The sequence below is a fragment of the Macaca fascicularis genome, chromosome 8 (assembly GCF_037993035.2).
Source record: "Macaca fascicularis isolate 582-1 chromosome 8, T2T-MFA8v1.1".
Classification (NCBI taxonomy): Eukaryota; Metazoa; Chordata; class Mammalia; order Primates; family Cercopithecidae; genus Macaca; species Macaca fascicularis.
In genome coordinates this window covers 83,322,955-83,347,262 of record NC_088382.1, presented here as the reverse complement: position 1 = coordinate 83,347,262, position 24,308 = coordinate 83,322,955, and the positions used below count along the sequence as shown (strand labels likewise).

Here is a 24,308-nt window from a genome sequence, read left to right as displayed (position 1 = left end):
CAGTTGACCAAACAGATTTGGTATTCTGAGAAAAAAAGTATATGTGAAATTTGGAAGTGGTCCTTCTTAGGAAACTCAGGTTGTTCTTACCTGTGTGGAAAACGAAGACAAGAAATGGAAGAACTCTCTATACTTGAACCTTTATAGCTTATCTTCTTGTTTTTTAAAAATGTAACTCTAGGAACTTAGCGAAGTGGAAATTGAATATATTACCTTGTGCATTCATTTGCTGTATTAAAGGGTAACAGGACAGAGACTATTAAGTGAAATTTCTCTATCAGAAGTTGATATGGATATGCAAAATGATCAGGGGAAAGATTCAATACCATCTATATGCTGATGATGTCCAAATTTATAGAACACTTTGTTCCCTGACTCCCCCTACCATGCGTGCTCCTACCTCTTCTGTCCTTTCCTCTGTCCCAGTGAATGTTACCATCATTACCTTGTTGCTCAGACCATCCTTGGAGCTTTCCTTGAACCCCTAGTCCCCCTCACATGCTACATATTGTCCCAGTATCTCTTCCTCTAAATTATGTCTCTGACCTGACCGCTTCTCACCACCTCCAATTTTACCATTCTAGCTTAAGTCACTATCATTTTTAACCCCGATGACTGCAGTAGCCTCTAAACTAGCCTCATTATTTCTACCTTTGTTCTACTGTGGTCTCTCTTTCACATATTATTTTGAGACAGAGTCTTGCTCTGTCACCCAGGCTGGAGTGCAGTGGCACAATCACAACTTATTGTAGCCTCCATCTCCTGGGCTCAGGCAATCCTCCCACCTCAGCCTCCCAAAGTGCTGGGATTATAGGCGTGAAAAATTAATCTGATTACATTACTCAACTACACAAAACCTTCCAATGGCTTCCCATCACACCTCCTATCAAATGCAAACAATTTTGCTATGACACACGAACTCCTATATGATTTGGCCCCCTCCACTTCTCTAACTTCAATTCCTACCACTTTCCTGTTCATCAGTTCTGTCCCAGTCTCCCTGGCCTTGTTGTCAGTTACATGATGGTTGGTGAAAGAAACCACGCGAAAGGCTACGTACTATAGATTCCATTTATATGACCTTCTGGAAAAGTCAAAACTATAGAGATAGAAAACAGATGAGTGGTTGCAGGGGCTAGGGATATGGAGGGGGATTAACTACAAAGTATCATGCGGGAATTTTGGGAGGTGATGGAAATGTGTTACATCTTGATTGTGGTGGTAGAAACATGACAGTATGCATTTGTCAAACTCACAGAAACTACACTCTCAAAAGGGTAAATTTTACTGTATATAGATAATACTTGATTAAACCTAATGTTTAAAAAAAAAAACCAGCCAGATTCATTGCTTTATCACCTACTCATGCAGTCTTGAGTCCGAGGAAATGTGAAGGATGCCATCCTTTTGCCTCTGCTGTGCTCTCTTGGTGTGTTGGCTCCACCTTGGAATGCACTAAATTTAACCCATAGCCTGGTTTAGAGCTTCTCCAAATGCCAGTGATTAGTTAAGGCCTGCTTCAGACTTTTTTTTTTTTTGAGATTAAGTGTCGCTTTGTCACCCGGGCTAGAGTGCAGTGACGTGATCTTGGCTCACTGCAACCTCCGCTTCCTGGGTTCAAGTGATTCTCCTGCCTCAGCCTGCTGAGTAGCTGGGATTACAGGCGCATGCCACCACACCCGGCAAATTTTTGTATTTTTAGTAGAGAAGGGGTTTCGCCGTGTTGGGCAGGCTGGTCTCGGACTCCTGACCTCATGATCCACCCACCTCGGCTCCGCAAAGTGCTGGGATTACAGGCGTGAGCCACCACACCCAGCCCAGACTTCTTAAAGTAATTATCAGTCTTCAAAAAGTGGTCTAAGCCCACTCCTGTCTGACTTTAGGGAAGACGTCTGTAGGGTTTCCTGTCCTGGAACCCTGAATTCTCATCCAGACAGTGGGCAGTCGTTCAGGCTGGGTTTGCCTGGAGGTCCCCGTGGTGTCTTGAAGAGAATGTTTTGACATTTGTTTACCTTATTCACAACAAATATGATACTAGAAATTCACACTCAAATTAGTTTAATTGTCCAGAATAAAAACATAGCTTAAATTTTCAGATACAGATTTCTCAGCAAACATGAGCTAACTGAACAGCTGTGTGTAGGAATACTCCTTTAGACACTAGCGCATACAGAGGTCACTGATTTACAGTCTTAGTCCTTGCTGAGCCAATTGTCTTATGAAATTTCGAACTTGTCATTTATTTTTTAAGATCGAGCTGGTACTTTGGGAGGCCGAGGCGGGCGGATCACAAGGTCAGGAGATCGAGACCACGGTGAAACCCCGTCTCTACAAAAAATACAAAAAATCCCAGCTACTTGGGAGGCTGAGGCAGGAGAATGGCAGGAACCCGGGAGGCGGAGCTTGCAGTGAGCCGAGATCGCGCCACTGCACTCCAGCCAGGGGACAGAGCGAGACTCTGTCTCAAAAAAAAAAAAAAAAAAAAAGATTGAGCTGGTGAGGGTTTTGCTTAATATTTTTCAGTATATCCTATTTGGAGGTTGGTTGTATTGGTTAGTGTATGTTATTAAAAGCAACATTCTTAGTAATAGTTCAGGAGGGTTTTGTAGTCTCCTAGCTTGATGTAACTCACCAAATATTATTCTTGACTCTGTCATGGCACCCTTTCTACATGTTTCCTCATCACTTTTGGATGTTACTATCTTTTCCTGTCTCCTATAATTACATTAGTCACCTTCTAGTTACAGCCCCAAAGTCATAAACTTCCTTCCCTGTCGTTGTTTTCTTTTTATTCATCTTCATTCTGATTGCATTGTCAATATCACCAAATCTCACAAAGATTGGGTAAGTAGATGTAGCTTAGTAAAAACACTGTAGCTTCTAATTTCTAGTTGATAGTTTTATTGCTGCCTACCTTATTGCATTGAGGTTAGATCTTGAACTTACTTGCTTTATATAAATGAAAGAATGAATTAGTAAATCAACCACCTAACTGACCATTAACTAGTCAATGAACTTTAACATATGTATATTAGTATTTACTGTAATCTGACTTCTAGTCAATAAAAGCAAGATTACCACATAGAGTAAATGACTGCATATTTCATACATTACAAATGCTCTTCAACCCATCTAAATTGAAAATATTATAAGTAGAAAATGCATTTAGTGCACCTAACCTACTGAACATCATAGTTTAGCCTAGCCTACCTCATTAGCTGTTTTTCGCCATTATCAAGGGGCTGACTGGAAGCCGCAGTTTGCTGCTGCCACCCAGAATCTCAAGAGAGTACAGTGTGCATATTACTAGCCCAGGAAAAGTTCAAAATTGGAAATACAGTTCCTTCTGAATGTGCATCACCATTTTAAAGTCAAAAAATCATAAGTTTAATCATTGTAAGTTTGGAACCATTTGTAGGAATAAAAATCCAATTCTACAAGGGAAAATAAGCAAGAACCATATGCTAGATATTGTGCTAGGCTCTCCATACATTGTTTTGCTTAATTCTCAGAATAATGAGGTATAAACTCTAGCAGTTGTATATTTGCTAAATCACCTTTAAGGGTTTATGTACAGATTAGTAAAATTAAGCTGAATTGTTTCAAATGTGTATGCTTTGACTAGGATTCTAGTCAGGCCTCTTGATGAAAGGACATTTATGAAGTGTAACAATTTACAAATCTAATGGATATTCTATTTTTGATTAAGTTCTGCTTGTAGTTTATTCTCTGATTAATTAAAAGTCTCCCCGCCTGAGTAATTAGGCTGTAATGTCTTAGGCCTAATGGTATTTTAGAACTAAGAAAGAGAAAGCCTTCCCACATATTACCCCAACATGTATTATCACGACAATAATATATTGATTGTAGACTATGTACAGAACTTTTGCAGTACGAGATGGTCTTAAGTGATAGTATCTGTACTCCCTTGCCCTTGAGGTAATTATGGTCTAATGGAGTGTATCAGCCAGGATGCTTTTGGCTACAAGTAACAGAAAACCTGACTCATACTGGCTTAAATAATAACGAACCTCATTATCTCACATAACAGGAAGTGCAAAGGAAGGGTGAGCTCCAGGGTTTGTTGATAAAGCAGCTCAATGATGTCAGCAAGTTCTCAGGTTATTCCTATTTCTTAGCTCTGCCATCCTCCACTTCATCCTCTGACTCAGAAAGATGACCACAGGAGTTCTCTGTGTTGTGTGCAGTATAACCACATCCAGAAGGAGAGAGCTGATCTTCTTGTGTCCTGGGCAAAGACATCTGTACCAGGAACCCCTCCAGCTATCTTTCCCTCAATTTATAAGCCTCGGTTGGGTTGGTCGTGTGCCCATTTCTACACCAGTTGCTGGCAGGCGAAGTAACCACTTCTGGTTTAAATGCTTGGGGTGAAGTAGTTGTTGAGGAATCAACCACAAGGACTACTACAAAAGGGATCAAGTGTCACATATGTAATTTTAAATCTTCTAGTAGCCACATTTTAAAAAGTCAAAAGAAACAGTTTAAAGTAATTGTAATGATATGTTTTATTTAACCCAATATATCTAAAATATCATCTCAACATATAATCAACTTTTAAGATTATTGAGATACTATTCTTTCATACTTGAAATCTGGTATGTATTTTATACTTCTAATACATCTGATTTAAAACTATTACATTTCAGGTGCTCGGTAGCCACATGGGTGTTGGAGGCGCAAGTCTACAGGATGAAATCTCAAGAGATTGTGATTTGGTTCTTTGCCTGTGTCTCCAATCTCATCTTTTACCATTCACCCTGTACTTAACTTATACCCACGCTTTATGCTCTAGCAGTCCTGAGTTACCACATTTCATGCTCTTATTATCTGTACCTTTGCGTGTGTGTTCCCTCTGCCTGGCCCATTCTCTCCTTGCTCATAGGGGAATTTTAATTGTTCTGTTAGATTCAACCAAGATGTCACTCCAGTCAATAGGCCTTCCCAAAACCAAGAGAGAGTTAAACCTGTGCTTCCTTTGTGCTGTGTCTATACATTGTACATTATCCCATTGTTACGCTTATCAGACTGTCTCTCAAGATCTCTTCATGTTGATCTACCCCACTGGGCAGTGATCTCCTTGAGGTCCAGGACAGAGTCTTACTTACCTCAGTATTCTCAGTGTTTCTGCTCTTGCACTTAAGAGGCACTTGATATATGCTTATAGGATGGGAGTAATTGAATTTCTAAGAAAATCAGAATGACTTAGATTTGGTAGAATTCATTTAAAATTAGTGAGAGAAATAGAATATATGGCCTAGTAAGCTTTTTCCAGTGGTGGCCCTATAAGGACATTTTTTTGTGAAAGAATCCCAGAGCTTGATTTTGGTGTATTCACGTACTCTAAATACATGTAATTGGCCTTAGGAATCCATCATATATCTCCATTAGTTCTTTTCTCTGTTTATAACTTTTCATTGTTCTAACCTATTATGCATATGAGTACATTTTTCATGGTGTCCTAAATTACTTTCTTCAAGTACCAGGGGCAGCCTCCTTATTCTAGCAATGTAGTGTACAAGTCACTATTCACTGAATAATGTCATTCATGACTGCATTCCTCAGAATCTAAAGAGACATCATAAGTTTGAGCAAGAATTTACCAAGACAAAGTTTTTTATTAATATGAAAGATATACTTAAGTGACATTGCATAATAAGAGATTCCATGTCATCATCCTAGGGGTCACTGCAGTGGGTCCTGGCATTCTTTGTTTGAAATAGATTCAGTGCAGGTTTTGAACTTCAGCGGCTTTGCTTGCTCTGTACGTCAGCAGCGCTGAGTGCTGTGGGGTGTGGAAAGATTGGGTCTAATCACTGCCACTGGCAAGTTCCAGGAGGTCCTGGAGCTGCCAAAATTCAAAATATAACTTGATTTTTGTTTACTTTTTATGAATTAGAGTGCTAAGACAGGTGTATGACAAAGGAATATCAACTTTAATGTTTGCTTTGGTAAAGTGCTTTTGTATTTGTTGATTTTTTTTTTATTTCAAAATGTGTCCTCCCTCTGAAACTTGTCCCTTGATTTTAGAACTAAAATGTCTTCTGACAACATTTAACTTTATTATACACAATTTTCCTTTTACACAGATTGTATTTTATAGTTAAGGAATTTAATCATATCTTCAAAAAAAATTACAGCAGGAAAAGTCACCAGGAGCTTCTCACCACAGGATAGATATTATTCTATCTAAATAATAGACTAAAAATAGATAGACTCTGGATGAAAACAAGAGTCAGTAAACTATGGCCTGTGAGTCAGATTCAGCCCACGACCTGAACTAAGAATGGCTTTTACATTTTGAAATGACTGAAAAATATCACAAGAAAAATAATATTTCATGACATGTGAAAATTATATGGAATCTGAATTTTAGTGCCTCTAAATACAGCTTTACTGGGACACAACCACAACCATTATTTTGGTATTGCCTATGGCCACTTTCACACTATGACGACAGATATGAGTAGTTATGACAGAGACCTTATTGCCTGCAAGTCCTAAAATATTTACTGTCTCTTTTTACAGGAAAAGTTTGCCAGTTCAATCCTAGGATTAGAAGGAAGAAGCCTTAAGCATTCACCTTCTGAATTTTGTATCAAATATTGCCTTAAACACGGTTATTCAGAGTCTATTCTCTTTTGGAAAGAAGACAGTTTTCTGGAAATAATGCCCATTTTATAGCACAATTAGATTTGACTGTGAATTGTGAATTTATTTACTCAACAGTGGAAACCAATTTTATTTTCTGAAGGAGTAATAAATAAGTCTCTCTTCATCAGTATTTATCAGAGCGTTAAAAGAATGTTTGCCTATGGCAAAGGTTACCTTTCTCTCCTTGCTGAAATTCCATTTAGAAACACTTCTGAGCTGAACTTTTTTTTTTAAATAATAAAGAATATTCTGCTATTTCCATAGTGATCTTTCACTTTTTTCATTTCAGATGTATAAGCAGTTTCCAGAACCAACAGTGAGTTATAGGGGAAGCTAGTGGGAAGATTGAATATTGTGTATTTTGTAACTGACTTATAATTTCATATATGCTTAGAACAGCATGACCACATTTCTGAGAGGTTGCATATATCCAATGATATTGTGCACACAAGTGACTTATTAATTTGAGCTATAAAATAATTTTGGACTAGAGTCAAAACCCACGAACTTACTTCTTTCCTTCTTCCACTTTTTTTTTTTCCCTGAAATGATGAATAACAGCTACTTTAATCGGCAAAAAGTGTGAAATTTTAGAATTTAAAAAACCTAACTTTTCACACTAAAAAAGACTAAAAATGTGGTTATTTAATCTGTGCCTCAGTTTATCTGTAGCTTGGTGTTTCATAATAGGTTATCTCTGGAGATAATTTTATGTTCATGATCTCATAGGAGATAAATTATAAATAGAACCCAAAGTGTTTTCTAGATTTTCTAGTAAGTTTTGTTCAGTTTTGGACCTGCATATATGCTCCTTATCAGTAGTTCCTTCATTTTAATTTTATTTATTTATTTATTTATTTATTTATTTATTTATTTATTTATTGAGACAAGAACTCACTCTGTTGCCCAGAGTGGAGTGCAAGTGGCACAATCATAGTTCACTGTAACCTCAAACTCCTGAGCACAAGCAATCCTGCCACTTCAGCCTCCTGAGTTGCTGGGACTACAGGCACACGCCAGCACACCTAGTAAGCTCATTTCTTTTCTTCTTTTTTCCTTCTCTTTTCTTTTCTTAGTTACCCAATCTGGTCTTGAACTCCTGCGCTCAATTGATCCTTCCACCTCAAGCTCCCAAAGTGATGAGATTACAGGCATGAGCCATCATGCCTGCGAGTTTCTTCATTTTAAATTCAGTATTCTAATTCTTAGTGTCCCCTCTAAATTAAAAATATTGAGGTAGGAATTTACTATTCCTACTATTCTGTATGCCTCTATGTTTGATGTTGATTTGAAGATCTTTGGGGAAATATTCTAAAAACCTTTCTGTTAACAGTTCACTACTAATGAATCAAACCAGATACATTATTAAACCAATAAATACCATATGTATGTAATTGGCTAAATAGATGTGAAAGTTATAGTGGAAAACTGTTGCCTATATAGACTTTTTTAAAGTGACGATCAATGGAATATAGTTCCCTAGGCCACGGATTTGAGAGCATTATTGCCCACTGGAGGTCACTTTTACAACCTAAAGAGTATTACCTTCCTCATAAACTTAAATTATGGTGTTGTGTATGATTTATTACAGTATTTAAAACTGAAAAGCGGTAACCTTCTCTCCCTTAGCAATACACCTTCAATTAAGTCATGCCTCTCCCCATGTCCAAAATTCCTTTTTAGACAAATCAGTTACTGGTTATTTTTCAAAATTTTCAATATTATTCTTTCATTGCTAATAGTTATTTGGCCTGCTCTCTTTGTTTCTACGTTGGCACTGAATGCCTTTTTAGATTACATATTTTTTTAAATACCCTTTAGTTAATTGGCTTCTCTTTTGCATCCTCTGATGGAAGAAGTTTGAAGGTATTTTTAAACCTCCAAATATTTAACATATGTGAAATTAAATTTTAAGGGCAAAGTAGTGATAAAAAAAAGTCTTCTGTTACCCTTCACAGATGAAACAGTGATAATGCTACCAGCAAACCTAGGTCAGGGTTTCTACTGTTTGGTAAGAAGAGTCATTGCTCTAGGTCAGGCGTGGTGGCTTGTGCCTGTAACCCCAGCACTTTGGGAGGCCAAGGCGGGCAGATTGCTTGAGCCCAGTAGTTCGCAACTAACCTGGGCAACATGGCAAAACCCCATCTCTACAGAAAACACCAAAAAAATTAGTTGGGCGTGGTGGTGTGTGTGTACAGTCCCAGCTACTCAGGAGGCTGAGGTGGGAGGATCCTTTGAGCCTGGGAGTTTGAGGCTTCAGTGAGTCATGATCACATCACTGCACTCCAACCTGGGTGACAGAGCGAGACCCTGTTTCCAAAAAAAAAAGAAGTGCCCTATTTAGACCCACACGTAAATTTCTTACTCTAAAAGACAGATATGCTGAAGACCTGGAAGGTGGAGGTTGCAGTGAGCCACCACTGCACTCCAGCCTGGGCGACAGAGTGAGACCCTATCTCAAAAAAAAAAAAAAAAAAAAAGAGAAATTTTTTCAGCACAGGGAGAAGGTTGCCTTGAGGTCAGAGTCTCCTTATCCATGCATTTCTGCTTCCTAGACAACTGTTTGCTGGGATTCTCACCGATAATTTCCTTACTATCTGTTTGACTTGTTCCACCTACTTAATTTGAACTCTGTCTTCTGGTTACTTACCTAGGGTCTCCACTGTTGGTTTGTCTTGCCTATGGTACTTTTGTACTCTATGATCTTGTACTGTTTAACTGATCCTTGACTCTGGCTTCTGACTGTTCTTGTCTGCACTTCACATTTCAGGGACTTATTCTCATATTTCTCTCCAAATCCAAAACTGCTGAAGGTTGACAGAATTCCACTTTATAGATATTCTATAGCCATTATGAAATCCAGAGAGTATCAGTCTACTTGCTGGTAGAACAGCCATTCAGGCTGTCCCCTGATACTGCTGTGCCAATTGTTAAAATGTTTAAATACTTCCATTCCACATGGCAAGTAGCTGCTATCTCATTCTTCACTCTCTGCCATCATGGCCTCATGTCCAGGACCTCTGGGACTTCCCCATGGTCTAGGAACTAATAGGTTGTTATTTGGCCCAGCAGTTTTCAGAACTCTGTTTTCTTGTCCAGTTTTATTTTCAGTTTTCATGGCACACTATTAAATATTTTTAATACTACTGCTGCTTTCAGAAGTATATATAAGGGTTAAGGTCTTCAGGAAAAAAAATCCAAAATTGTTCATTTTCAAAGATTTTTTAGAATTTTCATTGAAGATCAAGAAACATTTTATTCATTCAACAGTCATGTTTTAACCACCAGCTGCATGTCCACCACTGTACTAGATGCTAAGAAGTATCTTCTATTTTGTAAATAAAGAAAGTCCTAAATTGAATATAATTAAAAGTTGGAGACAAGGGTTATATGAGAAGTCTCTGTAACTTGTACTCAATTTTGCTGTGAATCTAAAACTGTTCTTAAAAATAAATCCTTAAAAAGGAAAAAAAAAGAAGAAATAAAACATATACAGAAAACAATTGAGGACCAATTGAAACCAATATAATTTTGTGCCAGAAATGTTTTAAAAATCTACATATTGAATCTACATATACACACTGAAGAGCTATGGAGTATAGGCATGATCAAAAACAGAAGAATTAATCTGGTTAAGCTTCTTTTAGGAGTTAATGGACCAAAAATTGAAAGGCAGATTATAAGGACATTCCACATAGGGGAAACAGCATGAGAAAAGGTAGAAAAATGGAAGTTGACAAAGAATATGTGGGGATAGAAAAATTCAACTTGGTGGGAGCTCCAGACATAAATGATTGTACATGAGATCAAGGCAGGTGAATACATTCTTGAAAGGTAGGCTGAGCAGTATGAAATTTATGTTCTTTGCAACAAAGAACCATTCTTCATTCAGGAACAAGGGATGTGATTATGCCGGTGTCTGTAAGATCAATCTAGCAGCCAGATGCAGAACTGAGTGTGATGAGGAGGAAGGCTTCTATCATAGGAATTTAGGAATGGATACTGATCACCTTGATGGGTGTGACTCTGAAAATGGCAAGGAAAGCAGCATCTCTCCCAAAGAGACATTGCAGAGAAAACATCAGCAGGCCTTGATGACCAGCTGAGTATGAAAGAGTGAAAAAAAGCTCTTGATAGTTCTAAAGGTAGACTACCCAAAGAACAGAGTGAGAACTGAACAAATTCCCTTTCCAAAAAACAACAATAGAGCTAGACAAAATTGTCAAAAACAGCAACTTTAGGACTCTGGAAATTGATAAAAGACACTCAACAAATTGAGAAGCATTTATTCATAGACAAATTATAGTGCTCCAAGTAAGTTAATTACGATTTTGTGGTGTTTCTGCCTGGGGGTGCTCCCATCCCCCATCTGCAGACTCAGCACAATAGTTCTACAAGGGTAAAGAAGGCCATGAAAACCATCAGCTTCACTGATGGAGTGCCCTTCCTTGATATGAAATGGAACGTGAAAGCCCTGTGCCCACCAACATTATGAGTAACAGTAGACATCTTGGTAAGAAACAAAGGCTAGCTAGCTACTCAGTGAGCCTGAGGTTACATTCTTAGTTGGGGCCAACAGTATATCAGCAGACTAGCCAGAAATTTATCAGGGAGATTTGGGAAAATGGCACAGTGATAGGGAGCCTTGATAAACTAACTGAAACACTTCAAACACAAGCAGGAGATATCAGAGAGGACTCAAGCTACCTATACACCCTAGATGACTGTGAAATCTGCACATATGCAGAGAAGATGCAAAAAGGCGTGGCAAAAAGTAAATGCCAGGGCAGACTTGAAAACTGCTTGAGTTTTTAGTGGGCTCCCCCAACCCAGCCACAGACCCATGGGCAGAGGATAAAAGCTTTACTAGCTTAGGGTATTTGAGCATAACCACTGACTAATTACTGGCTGACCACTAAGCTCTGCAGACATGGGAGTGACCCCTAAGAAATCAGGCTTAAAAATAAAAACAAAAATAAGTTTTAAAAAATTAAGTAGAGACAAACAGCCATGCATTCTGAAGGAGATGGATTCCACAGATTTAGTTTAGGCAAGTTAATAAAGAAAACCACAGCAAGAACAACAATCCTGAGGGAAGAACATAAAAATCCAGAGTTAGTACAATATTGTACTTAAAATTCAAGCTTAAAAAATTACAAGGTATTTAAATAAAGAAAAGGGTGGCCAATACTTAGGGGGAAAAAGCAATGAGTGGAAGTGGAAACAGTGTTTCTGAGTGGGCTCGGATGCACTATGCAGACAGATACTTCAAAGCAGCTAAAATATATTCGAGGAATTAAAGAAAACCAGGATTAAAGGAAAGTATAACAACAATGGCTCAACAAATAAAGAATCTCAGGATAAATTATTTAAAAAGTCAAATGGAAATTCTGGAGTTGAAAAGTACACTGACCGAAATGAAAAATTATCACTAGAGTAACTCAATAACAGATTGAAGATGGCAGAAGAACTCACACCCATGGACTTCAAGCTACTTCAGCAGGTAGTTTTGGAAGGAAGAAGCAAAATGTTCTTTATTTCCAGATGATATGATCCTGTATGTAGAAAATCCGAGAAATACCCACCCCCCACACACATACACACACACACCCCCTATTAGAACTAATAAACAAGTTCAGTTACAGACAGGATATAATTTACAGATGAATATACAAAAATTTGTTGTATTTGTATATACTGGGAAAAAAATCCAAAAATGAAATTAAGACCATTTCATTCACAATAGCATCAAAAAAAAAAAAATGCTTAAGAATCAGTTTAAACACAGAGGTGCAAGACTTGCACATGGAAGACTATAAAACATTGCTAAAAGAAATTAAAGATCTAAAAGAAATTAAAGATCTAAAACAAATGAGAGGTATTCAATGTTCATGGATTAGATGAACCCTTAGTGTTAAGTTGGCACTTTCTCTTAAATTGACCTATAGATTTAATACAATCCCTATCAAAATCCCAGCAGGCTTTTGGGAATAGAAATTGACAAGCTGATCCTAAAGTGTATATGGAAATGCAAAGAGACCAGAATCGCTAAAACAGTTTTGAAAAGGAAGAACACAATTGAAATATTTACGCTACTGAATTTTAAGTTTTACTGCGAAACTACAGTACTCTACTTAGCGGCATTAAGGATAGACATGTAAATCAATGAAACAGAATTGAGAGTCCAGAAATGAACTTTTATATTTTTTTGATCAATTTTCAATAAAAGTGCCAAGGAAATTTAATCAGGAAAGAATAATATTTTCAACAGAGGGTACTGGGAAAATAAAATACTCATATGAAAAAGATGAATTTGGAGCCTTACCTCATACCATGTGCAAAAATTAACTCAAAATAGGTAATAAACTTAAATGTAAAACCCAGAACTGTAAAACTTCTCAAAGAACCATAGGAGAAATGTTCATGATCTTGGGTTAGGTGAAGAGTTCTTAGATACGACACCAAAATCATGATCCATAAAAGAAGAAATTGCTAAATCGGACTTTACCAAAATTTAAAACTTTTGTACATTAACAACATTATTAAGAATAGGAAAAAAATCTCTTGGTGGGGCACCAGCTGCCACCCACATGGAAGGGTCGGAAAAGTGGGGGACGTGGTTGTGGGTAAAGACAAGTGCAGGGAGCAGCAGTTCCTCTTGCTGTCTCTGTCCCACATCCGGTCATCATGAAGAGCTCCCCCACAGTGTTGTGCATCAACCTGGAGGTGCTCCTGGTCAAGGCCACACCATTCTTTGTTAAGTCTCTAACCACCTATTCCTACAGTCATGGCAGTGGAAAAAAGAAAGCACTAACAGTAAATTAGCAAATACAGCAGAGAAATCAGAAATTTTTCAGTTTCTTGAAGGTATATTATTGCCAAAGAAGGTTTTCACTAGTAAATACCTGAAGTTCTTAAAGAGGAAAGGAGGGAAGATGAAGATGAGGAGGAGGGGTAGAATGACTATGACGGTGAAAGTGATGATGATGAGGGTGAACACTAAACCAAAAGAGAAGTGCTTTATCACCCTGGTGTGGACACTTCTGGATTAGCTCCATTGCTTAGAAGTAAGCACAACACTGCATATTTAGTCTCCTCACTTCTTCAGATGTCCAGTAGGTTGTTTCCCTTCAAAGATGAGATAGAGTATCTCATGCACCGACACCATAAGTAGCCAAAGAGGAAGGAACCCAGAGAGCAGCCTCTCTTTGATGAGCCCACACTACATTCAGTGGTCACCAAGAACGTTGCCCACCTAGGCAGGCACTGCCAGTTGACCTGCTGCAGCTCCAAACTGCAAGGCAGGGATGATTCTAATTAACTCTTAAATTTACAAATAGATTTGAAGAGCTTCTAAATATCAGTTGTGTAAATCCATTGATATGGCTTGGCACCAAAACCTCATCTTTAATTGTAGTTCCTATAATCCCCACATGTTGTGGGAGGGACCAGGTGGAGATAACTGAATCATGGGGACAGTTTCCCCCATCCTGTTCTCATGATGTGAGCGAGTTCTCAGGAGATCTAATGGATTTATTAGGGGCTTCCCCCTTCACTGGGCACTCATTCTTCTCCTTGGTGCTGCTATGTGAAGAAGCATGTGTTTGCTTCCCCTTCCGCCATGGTTGTAAGTTTCCTGGGGCCTCCCCAATCATGCTGAACTGTGAGCCAGTTAAACCTGTTTCCTTTATAAATTACCCAGTCTCGGGTGTGTCTTTATTAGCAGTGTGAGAACGGACTAATACATCCATACATTCATATATGTATATTTTGAAATTAGTTCTTGTAAACAACTATATTTAGTTTTAGCTAAATACATAGTTTATAGGTAGTGTGTTACATTTAAATTGTACTATTTGTACAAATTTGACTATTTGTCCAATTATTATTATTTTTTTACTGTAAGGAAATATACTTTCCAGCTGGGCGTGGTGGCTTACACCTATAACCCCAGCACTTTGGGAGGCTGAGGTGGGCGGATCACCTGAGGCTGAGAGTTCGAGACCAGCCTGACCAACCTGGAGAAACCCCATCTCTATTTAAAAAAATACAAAATTAGCCAGGCGTGGTAGTGCATGCCTGTAATCCCAGCTATTCAGGAGGCTGTGGCAGGAGAATCGCTTGAACCTGGGAGGCGGAGGTTGCCATGAGCCGAGATCATGCCATTGCTCTCCAGTCTGGGCAACAAGAGTGAAACTCTGTCTCAAAAAAATAAAAAAGAAAGAAAAAGAAAAAGAAATCTACTTTCCTATTAAAGACTTACGCATATTTTTACACCAAAATGCTGTATAGAACTAGTTGTAGAGCCCTCTATTGTTCTAATGCTTTGCTTACTACCTGAGAATTTTGTGAAAATTTTAAAAATAAGCATTTCTAACAGTTTTATTCCAAGAGAAAAATTCCAAGTCAAATTATCAACTCAAATACAAAAAAGAAATTTCCTCTGCATCAGCATATTGTTCTTAATTTTTTTTACCCGTTGTATATTGAAGATATCTCTCATCTTACTGTTCTTTAATTCCCCAGTAATTGTTTTTACTATCTACCAGAGAAAACCATAAACCCTATTTTTTTTTCACACAAGGAAAATGTTTGGCTCCTTTCTTTTTGGTATCTTTCTCTTAAAAAACAAAAGTTATGATTTATACCCAGTAATCACCCTTTTTAATATCCAGTCTGTGAATTTTGACAAATGCATAGTTATATAATCAATACATAAAACAGCTGCATCACCCAAAATATTTCCCTCTACCCCCTCGCAGTTACTCTCTTCGCCACCCCTGGCAGCCACTGGTGTTTTCTGACTCTCTGCTTTTAAAAATTTTAAATAAAATATTTAAAAATAAACACCACAGATTAGAGGAAAGTATTTACAAATTATATATTTGATTAATGAATTGTATTTCGTTTATATAAAGAGCTCCTATATCTCAGTAATTAGAAGACAACCCAATTAAAATGAATAGATGATATGAATAGACAGTTCACCCAAAGAAAATATACAGTTGGCTAATAAGCACCTGAGAAGATGCTGAATGTCATTAGCCATCAGGGAAATGCAAAGTGAAATCACAATAACATACCATTTCATACCCCACTAAGATGACTGTACTCAAAGAGACTATAATAAATGTTGGTGATGATATGGAGAAACTTTATATAGGAAGCTTATAGGTTGCTGATAGGAATGTACAGCCATTCTGGAAAATAGTTTGGCAGTTTCTTTAAAAAATTAAACGTAAATTTACCACATGATCCAGCAATTTCACTCGAAGTATCTACCTAAGAAAAATAAACATATGTTTACAGGCAGACTTGTATATAAATAATAGTAGCAGCATTATTCATAGTAGTCAAAAACTGGAAACAATTCAAATGTCCACCAACTGGTTAGTGGGTAACCAAAATGTCATTTATCCATATAATGGAATATTATTCAGCAATGAAAAGGAACTACTGCACTATTTTGAACTACATCTATATTACAACGTGGATGAACTTCAAAAACATGCTATATGAAACATAGACATGAGACCACATATTGTATGATTACATATATATGAAATTTCCAGAAAAGGTAAATTACAGGCATAGCTCGTTTTATTGTACTTTGTAGGCAGTGCATTGTTTACCAGTTGAAGGTTTGTGACAACCCTGTGTCGAGTGTATATTGGCACCATTTTTCCAACAAGATGTGCTCACTTCATGTCTCTGTGTCATGTTTTGGTAATTCTTGAACTATTTCAAACTTTTTAATTAGTATTGTATCTGTTATGGTGATCTGTGATCAGTGATCTTTGATGTTACTATTGTAATTGTTTTAGGGTGCCACGAATCATGCCCATATAAGATGGTGAACTTTATAAATATTTTATGTGTTCTCACTGCTCCACTGACCACCCATTCCCCCATCTCTCTCCCTCTCCTCACGCCTCACTATTCCCTGAGACACAACAATATTGAAATGAGACCAATTAATAACCCTACAACAGCCTATAAGTGTTCAACTGAAAGAGTTTCATATTGCTTGCTTTAAATCAACAGCTAGAAATGATTAAGCTTAGTGAGGAAGGCATGTCATAAGCTGAGAGAGGCCAAAAGCTAGGCCTCTTGCACCAAATAGCCAAGTTGTGGGTGCAGAAGAAAAGCTCTTGAAGGAAATTAAAAGTGCTACTCCAGTGAATACACAAATGATAAGAAAGCAAAACAGCCTTATGGCTGATGTGGAGAAAGTTCAAGTGGTCTGGACAGAAGATCAAACCAGCCACAGCATTCTCTTAAGCCAAAGCCTAATCCAGAGCAAGACCCAAACTCTCTTCAATTCCATGAAGACTGAGGGAGTTGAAAAATCTGCAGAAGAGAAGAAAGAAGCTAGCAGAAATTGGTTCATGAGGTTTAAGAAAAGAAGCCATCTCCATAACATAAAAGTGTAAGGTGAAGCAGCAAATGCTGAGGTAGAAGCTGCAGCAAGTTATCTAGAAGATCTAGCTAAGATCATTGAAGAAGGTAGTTACACTAAACAGGTTTTCAGTGGAGGCAAAACAACCTTCTATTGGAAGAAGATGCCATCTGGGATTTTCATAGCTAGAAAGGAGAAGTCAATGCTTGAATTCGAAGCCTCAAAGGACAGGCTGACTCTCGTTAGGGGTGAATGCACCTGATGACTTCAAGTTGAAACCAGTGCTCATTTCCCATCCTGAAAATCCTAGGGCCTTTAAGAATTAAGCTAAATCTGCCCTGCCTGTGCTCGAGAAATAGCACAGCAAAGCCTGAATGACAGCTCATCTGTTTACAGCACGGTTTGCTGGGTATTTTAAGCCCACTGTTGAGACCATACGCTCAGAAAAAAAGGGCTTCTTTCAAAAGATGTCTGCTCATTGACAGTATACCTGGTCATGCAAGAGCCATGATGGAGATGTACAAGGAGATGAATGTTGTTTTCATGCCTGCTAATACAGCATTCATTCTGCAGCCCATGGGTAAAGGAATAATTTTGACTTTCAAGTCTTATTATTTAAGAAATGCATTTTGTGGCCGGGCACGGTGGCTCAAGCCTGTAATCCCAGCACTTTGGGAGGCCGTGGTGGGCGGATCACGAGGTTAGGAGATCGAGACCATCCTGGCTAACACAGTGAAACCCCATCTCTACTAAAAATACAAAAAATTAGCTGGGCGTGGTGGCGGGCGCCTGTAGTCCCAGCAACTCGGGAGGCTGAGGCAGGAGAATGGCGTGAACCCGGGAGGCGGAGCTTGCAGTGAGCTGAGATCGCACCACTGCACTCCAGCCTGGGTGACACAGCAAGACTCTGTGTCAAAAAAAAAAAAGCATTTTGTAACACTATGGCTTCCATAGATAGTGATTCCTCTGATGGATTTACACAAAGTAAATTGGAAGCCTTCTGGAAAGGATGCACCATTCTGTATGCCATTAAGATACATTTGTGGTTCATGGGAGGAGGTCAACATATCAACATTAGCAGGGATTTGGAAGAAGTTGATTCCAACCCCCATGGGTGACTGAGGGGGCTCAAGGCTTCAGTTGGGGAAGTAACTACTGATGTGGTAGAAATAGGAAGAGAAGCAGAATTAAAAATGGAACCTGAAGATAGCACTGAATTACTGCAATCTCATGAAACTTGAACTTCTTATGGATAAGCAAAGCAAGTAGTTTCTTCAAGTAGTTTCTTCATACAGAATCTACTCCTGGTGAAGATACCATGAATGTGTTAAAATGACAAAAAGGATTTAGAATAGTATACAAACTTAGTTTATAAAACAGCAGCAGGGTTTGAGAGGATAGATTCTGATTTTTAAAGACATTTCTACTGTGGGTAAAATGTTATCAAACAGCATTGCGTACTATAGAGAAATTTTTTGTGAAAGGAAGAGTTAGTCCATGCAGCAAATTTTATGGTTGTCTTATTTTAAGAACTTAACCATAGCCACCCCAGTCTTCAGCAACCACTACCCTGATCAGTCAGCAGCCATCCACACTGATACAAGACCCTCCACCAGTGAAGAGATTACAACTCTGAAGACTCAGATGATTGTTAGCATTTTTTTCCAATAAACTTTTTTAAATTAAAGTATGTACTTTTTTTAGACATAATGCTATTGCACACTTAATAGACTGCAGTCTAGGTAAACATAACTTTTATATGCACTGGGAAACAAAAAAAGTTGTATGATTTGCTTTGTGCAATATTCACTCTATTGCAGTGGTCTGGAACCTCACCTGTAAAGTCTCTGAGGCAAGCCTGTATCTTCAGAAACAGAAAGCAGATCAGTGGCTGCCTTGGACTAGGAATAGGAGCAAGGGCTCACTGCAGACGTGCACAGGGGAACTTTTCTGGTGATGGAAATGTTCTCAGACTAGATTATGGTGACATTTGCACAAGTCTCTAAATTTACTAAAACTACTCACAATGGAACATGTGTTAGCCCATTCTTGCATTGCTATAAAGAAATATCTGAGGCTGAGTAATTTATAAAGAAAAGAGGTTTCATTGGCTCATAGTTCTGCAGGCTCTACAGCAAGGGTGGCACCAACATCTGCTTGGCTTCTGATGAGGCCTTAGAAAGGTTACAATTCTGGTGGAAGGCTAAGTGGGAGCAGGTGTGTCACATGGCGGGCATGGGAACAAGAGAGAGAGGGAGGAGGTGCCAGATACTTTTAAACAATCAGATCTCATGTGATGAGTGAGAACTCACTTACCACCAGGGGGATGGTGCTACACTGTTCATGAAGTATCTGCTCCCATGATCTAGTTACTTCCTGCCAGGCCTCACTTCCAACACTAGGGATTACATTTCAACATGAGATTTGGAGGGGACAGACATACAAACCGTATCAGAAGAACCTTATGGTATGTCAGTTACACCGTAATAAAGCAGTTAAGAAGTAGCTTTCTAAGCTTCCATTATAAAGTCATTCATGATCATGGAAATTTTCATAAGCAATAATTTATTTGGGTCAGAAACTTCAAGAAATTCAGCAGACTCTCCATAGGAAGGAACTAGGGGCTTTTATAATTTGAAGAAAGAGTGGAAAAACATGTCACCATGCAGTTTTAGGCCCAAACCTTCCATGTCTCAGGGGGTCCTCTTGGACTCAAGCCTCAGAACTTGAGCTGTGGTACTCTGTCCAACCTCTCTTACTTCTTATTTCCAATTTTTTAGCTTTAACTTTGTGACCTGCCTCAAATGTCCCATGTTCCTGACCTCAATTCCTGTTCACTATTATTGCTCCACCCTCTCTTGATCACTGTGTTTTCTCTGCCCAGCCCAGTAAACTGATCCTGACTTCTGATTGTGCCTTTGCTTAACTGTTTTATTAATTTTTACTTGCTTAAAAAAATCTCTTTTGCCATTTTTAGCCCTGGGCTGCACTCTAGCTCTGATTAAGCCTGCCACACTGGCTCAAAAGGAAAGCCCATTTTTTGATCCTTTTGGAGGATGATGACTTAGGTTTTTGCCATATTAAATGTCTTCCAGAGATGATTCGGTAGATAACTGAAGACTGAAGATTGTAGCCACAGTGAGAAATTAGGGATAAAGATATAGATTTGGTCCCCACGTAAGCAGAAAGAACAACGATGAGCCAAAAGATAGATCTTGTGAGATACTACGAAGTCACGGGATAGAAAATAACTGGAAACCAGGAAAAGGCCTTTTTTTTTTTTTTGAATAGTTACAAATTATAGATGTGTACAAAAAGGTTTTATTTTTACCCTGAATTTGAATACTAACTGCTTGAAAGAAAACCAATAGCCATAGAATAAACCAATTTGGAGAAATTATTTAAGATTATTTTAAAAATCTATATAAAATCCTCACTAGGAAAAACAAGTTTGTTTTGTTTTTGCTTTTTTTCAAATAAGCTGATCATTAGGTCTTAAAGGAGATAACCTTATTTATACAAAACATAAAACCTGACTCTGAAACTGCCTCCCCCACTAGGTGGCAAAAGTAAGCTGCCAGAGAGAGACCTAACAGCTAGGCTCCCACGCCCCTGTGTTGTCTCTGCTTCCTAAGTGGTGTGTCCCCAAAACTGTCATTTTGAAATATTCAAATACTCTATACATTTGAAATGTATAGTCTCTGTAGTCCCTAAAGTCTATAAAATAAAGGAAGGAAAAATGAATCTATGACTTGTGTTGATTTTTGATAGAAATATGAATATTTTGTGACAACTTAGTATTTCTTTCACATGAAACACTTCAGAAAAAATGACTGTGGTCATCGATAATTTTGTCTCAGGAGTCCTTGGGAAATGCCAAGTATTGAAGAACTCGGTGCCAAATTATCAGTTCCATTTTGAGTAAGCTATTGTATCTGGTAGTAGCTAGTAGGAAGCTATTAGAAGTCATTTTTAAGCTAATATCACTGTAGGTTGCTTCACCCTCTGGGCTTTCATGAACACGAAAAGTTTCTGGAGGTCCTACTGACTATATGGGTCTTAGGATATGCGTAAAAAAGACCTGAGACAAAATAGCCTTTTCAAAGTGTGCTATTCAAAGGTTTTCTTTATTAAGGTCACCAAATAATGATCCACTTTCATTTTAATATTGACATCAGTAGCAATTTCCCTCTTCTTTCTTTTTATATGTATTTTACTTTGTCCTTTTGTCTCCAGATATCTTTGATGGGCAGCAGACTATTTCTTTCATTCTAATAGAAACTGACTCCCTCCCTAAGGTTGGTCAGGCCTCTGGGACTGTCAAAGAGAAATAGTTTCCCTGGAGGTGGTGTCCTACAAAGCCAGAAACAGTATGAAATTTAGGGGAACATTTCTCAATCTCAGCCAAGAGACAAATTTTCACTTTCTTCCCCTGAAGTACATGCTCAGATATTAACATTGCATCGCTTGTTTAATTATGTAATATTCTAATTTTACAGTTGGTCTTAACCAAAAGGCCGAGATGCGATTAATATTCTAATTGTAAAAAGCAGCTAGTCATTCATTTATCCATTCAATAAAATCAACAAACATTTATTTAGTATCCCTATGTGCCCAAAACAAAACGAAAAAAAAGTACTGTTGGATTTTAAACAAGAGTCAAGGCATTTGACTGTTTAGTTCTTGTTTTAGATAAGTAATTTTCAAATAGTAATTCACTGTTTAGGTCAATTCCATGAAAAGAAACCCTATTTTATTAATTCTTCCATTCCAGGCTTCTCAATGTATGTAGATGATAGAACTCCCAACAGAGAATCATGTATCATCCCAGGAAATGAGCTCTGCTATTACTTTAAACCTCATTGATTTTGAGGCTTTAAAATTTGACCACTTCAATAGGGTAGTAAAAAAATATGTTCAGCATACCTTCATTATAAAGCACTTTGATGTACTGTGTATTCATTTGTGTTTTATGCCAAATGGTGTCTCCCATGTACACTGTGCAATGCAGCGTGTCTTCTCCACAGCTATGAGGGAACCTGTCATTCAGACCTTTTGCTTAGCTCCCAACATCAGTCTTGTTATGGACTTCTACTGTCTCATTTTATGAATGAGGCTGATCTCTATTCTTACCTCCAACCAAATTTATAACTTAAGAGATTAATCATTTCTATTGTTTGCTTTTGAAAGGAGATTGCAGGCATAAACAGTTTTTTCCACTGGTTTCTACAGTGATTGTTCAAATAAGAATAAATCCAATATGCAAAATTATAACATAAAAGTTAATCATTCAATAAACCTTTATTGAATGTCTGCCTCATGTAAGCCAGTGTAACAATATGTGCCCATGTGGATTTTAAAGTGTGTATAAAAAAATGGATGCTGTCCCTAAAAATCATTGTAATTAGAAGAAAATCTGTAATGTAAACACCACCACCACCACCTAACTGGCCTATGAGATATGTAAGCAAAATGCTTAAGGAATTTTAGAGATGGGGCAGGAGTGATTTCCACAAAGAGAATTTTATGCAGAAGGTGACCTCTGAAGGATGAACCAGGGCTCCCACTAGGCAATAGAGAAAAAAGGCATTTAGTAAAAGGCATTCGGGCCTTTTACTAGCTAGAGCTAGTAGGGGCCCAGACACTGAGTGGGGAGGCACAAGGTCATTTATTTGACAGACCTTTTGGTTGAGGTATAGGGTTGATCTTTGGATATTAGTGGGAATGAGGGTTAGAATGTGAGGTACAGGTCAGAGAGTGAAGCATCTTGGACACTAGGATGACGAATTTGAATTCTATCCAGTGGGTCAGGGGAAGTCAAGAAAATTTGCAAGCATTACGGCTAATGCACTGGTATAGGACACGTACAACAGTTATATGAAGTAAGAAATAAGTTAACAAATTCATTTGAGGAATTTTTTTCTGGTGCTTCTGCAATTCTGTAGAATAGGTATCATAATATTGCTCTATTGGTAACATTATAAATGGTTCAAATCAATAATTTTTTATTTAATTGGGAACATACCTCCTAAAATACAATGTAATAAAGGACAATCCTACTGTAACTTCTTGGGTGCTAATTCTGCCCAATTATTAGCCATAAAAAAATCCAATTTTAAGAGAATGTTTTCCACAAATTAGGTAATTTGGATTCTGGGTTTTTTGAATATCAGCAGAAGGAGCCCTAAGAAGCATCGCCTGTGTCCTACTTCTGTACACACTCCTACCCCTAAATGGCCAACAGAAATGGAAACTCCTGCTTTCTTTTTCCTCTCTGGAATAATAGGTACTTTCTCAGGATTAGCTGCTCCTGGAGAAGAAGCAATAGATAATTGAAAACATCTTCATTTACATTTATATTTTGGTTGAATTTGTGAGCCAAAACAGCAATTGACAAATATCTTGGCCAAGGAATAATTATTGTATTAAACTTGCTTTTGGAAATACTTGTTGAATTTTATACTTTTTTTTCCCCCCCATTAAGGCCAAAATTGTGAATTCTCTGATTGGTAAAGGAGAACAAAGGCAAAGAGAAGTCTAAGATTCTTTCCCCAGAAAAACATGTTAACATCATAATAGAATATGCTCAGGAAACTCTGACCTAAGCTTTTACCTTTAGATGTTTAGAGTCTGGGAAATGTTTTACTTACACATACTGGGGAAGATTTATAGAGAAATGAAATGTACTAGTATACTTTCATAGATAAGGCATCTAGAGTGTGTGTATATAGGGTGTATAACATAATAGCAACAAATGTAATATTTAAAATTTTAAGATGTTGTATATAAATACACAATTCTAAAATAGATCATAATTTGCCATTAATATCTGTTTTCTTTGTCTAGAGATGTATTTCCATCTAAAAGCCTAATGTTACTCAAGATAAATTTTGAAGGCCTAAAGTACATAGTTCTCTTTTTCTTATTAAATCACATTTTAATGAGGGTTCAGTACTTTTATTTAGTAAATATTCAACTGGGAGCGTTTCTGCAGTTTTTTGTTTTTTTTTTTTTTAGTAGGAAAGTTTGCACAAAAGAAGTATTTTCTTATTACCAAATTAGTTACTTTGAAGTATCTGGCAGATTACATCAGTCTCTTATTTGAACTGGTACTGCAGAAGACATCTATTGTACATCATTAGTGATGCATTAAATTGGTTATTTATGTTTTAAAATCTAAGCATAGTAGAATCTTTTGTGTTTGCCTTCGAAGACTGCTGTTATAATAAAACATTTT

At 37.7% G+C, this 24,308-nt stretch overlaps 1 protein-coding gene across 49 annotated transcripts in view; it reads left to right on the top strand.

Moving 5' to 3' along the window:
- Positions 1-24,308, top strand: part of STAU2 (staufen double-stranded RNA binding protein 2) — a 332,499-nt gene that overhangs the window by 228,353 nt on the left and 79,838 nt on the right. For 16 of the 49 annotated variants that reach the window (XM_045399133.3, XM_073998983.1, XM_065519366.2 and 13 more), the window contains one exon: positions 4,668-6,928. The exons of the other annotated variants lie outside the window; for them this stretch is intronic. In XM_045399133.3, the coding sequence (XP_045255068.2) occupies positions 4,668-5,093 (426 nt within the window). In that variant the 3' untranslated portion in view covers positions 5,094-6,928. Of the gene's footprint in view, positions 1-4,667; positions 6,929-24,308 lie in introns of those variants that run through there. 49 annotated transcript variants of the gene reach the window in all.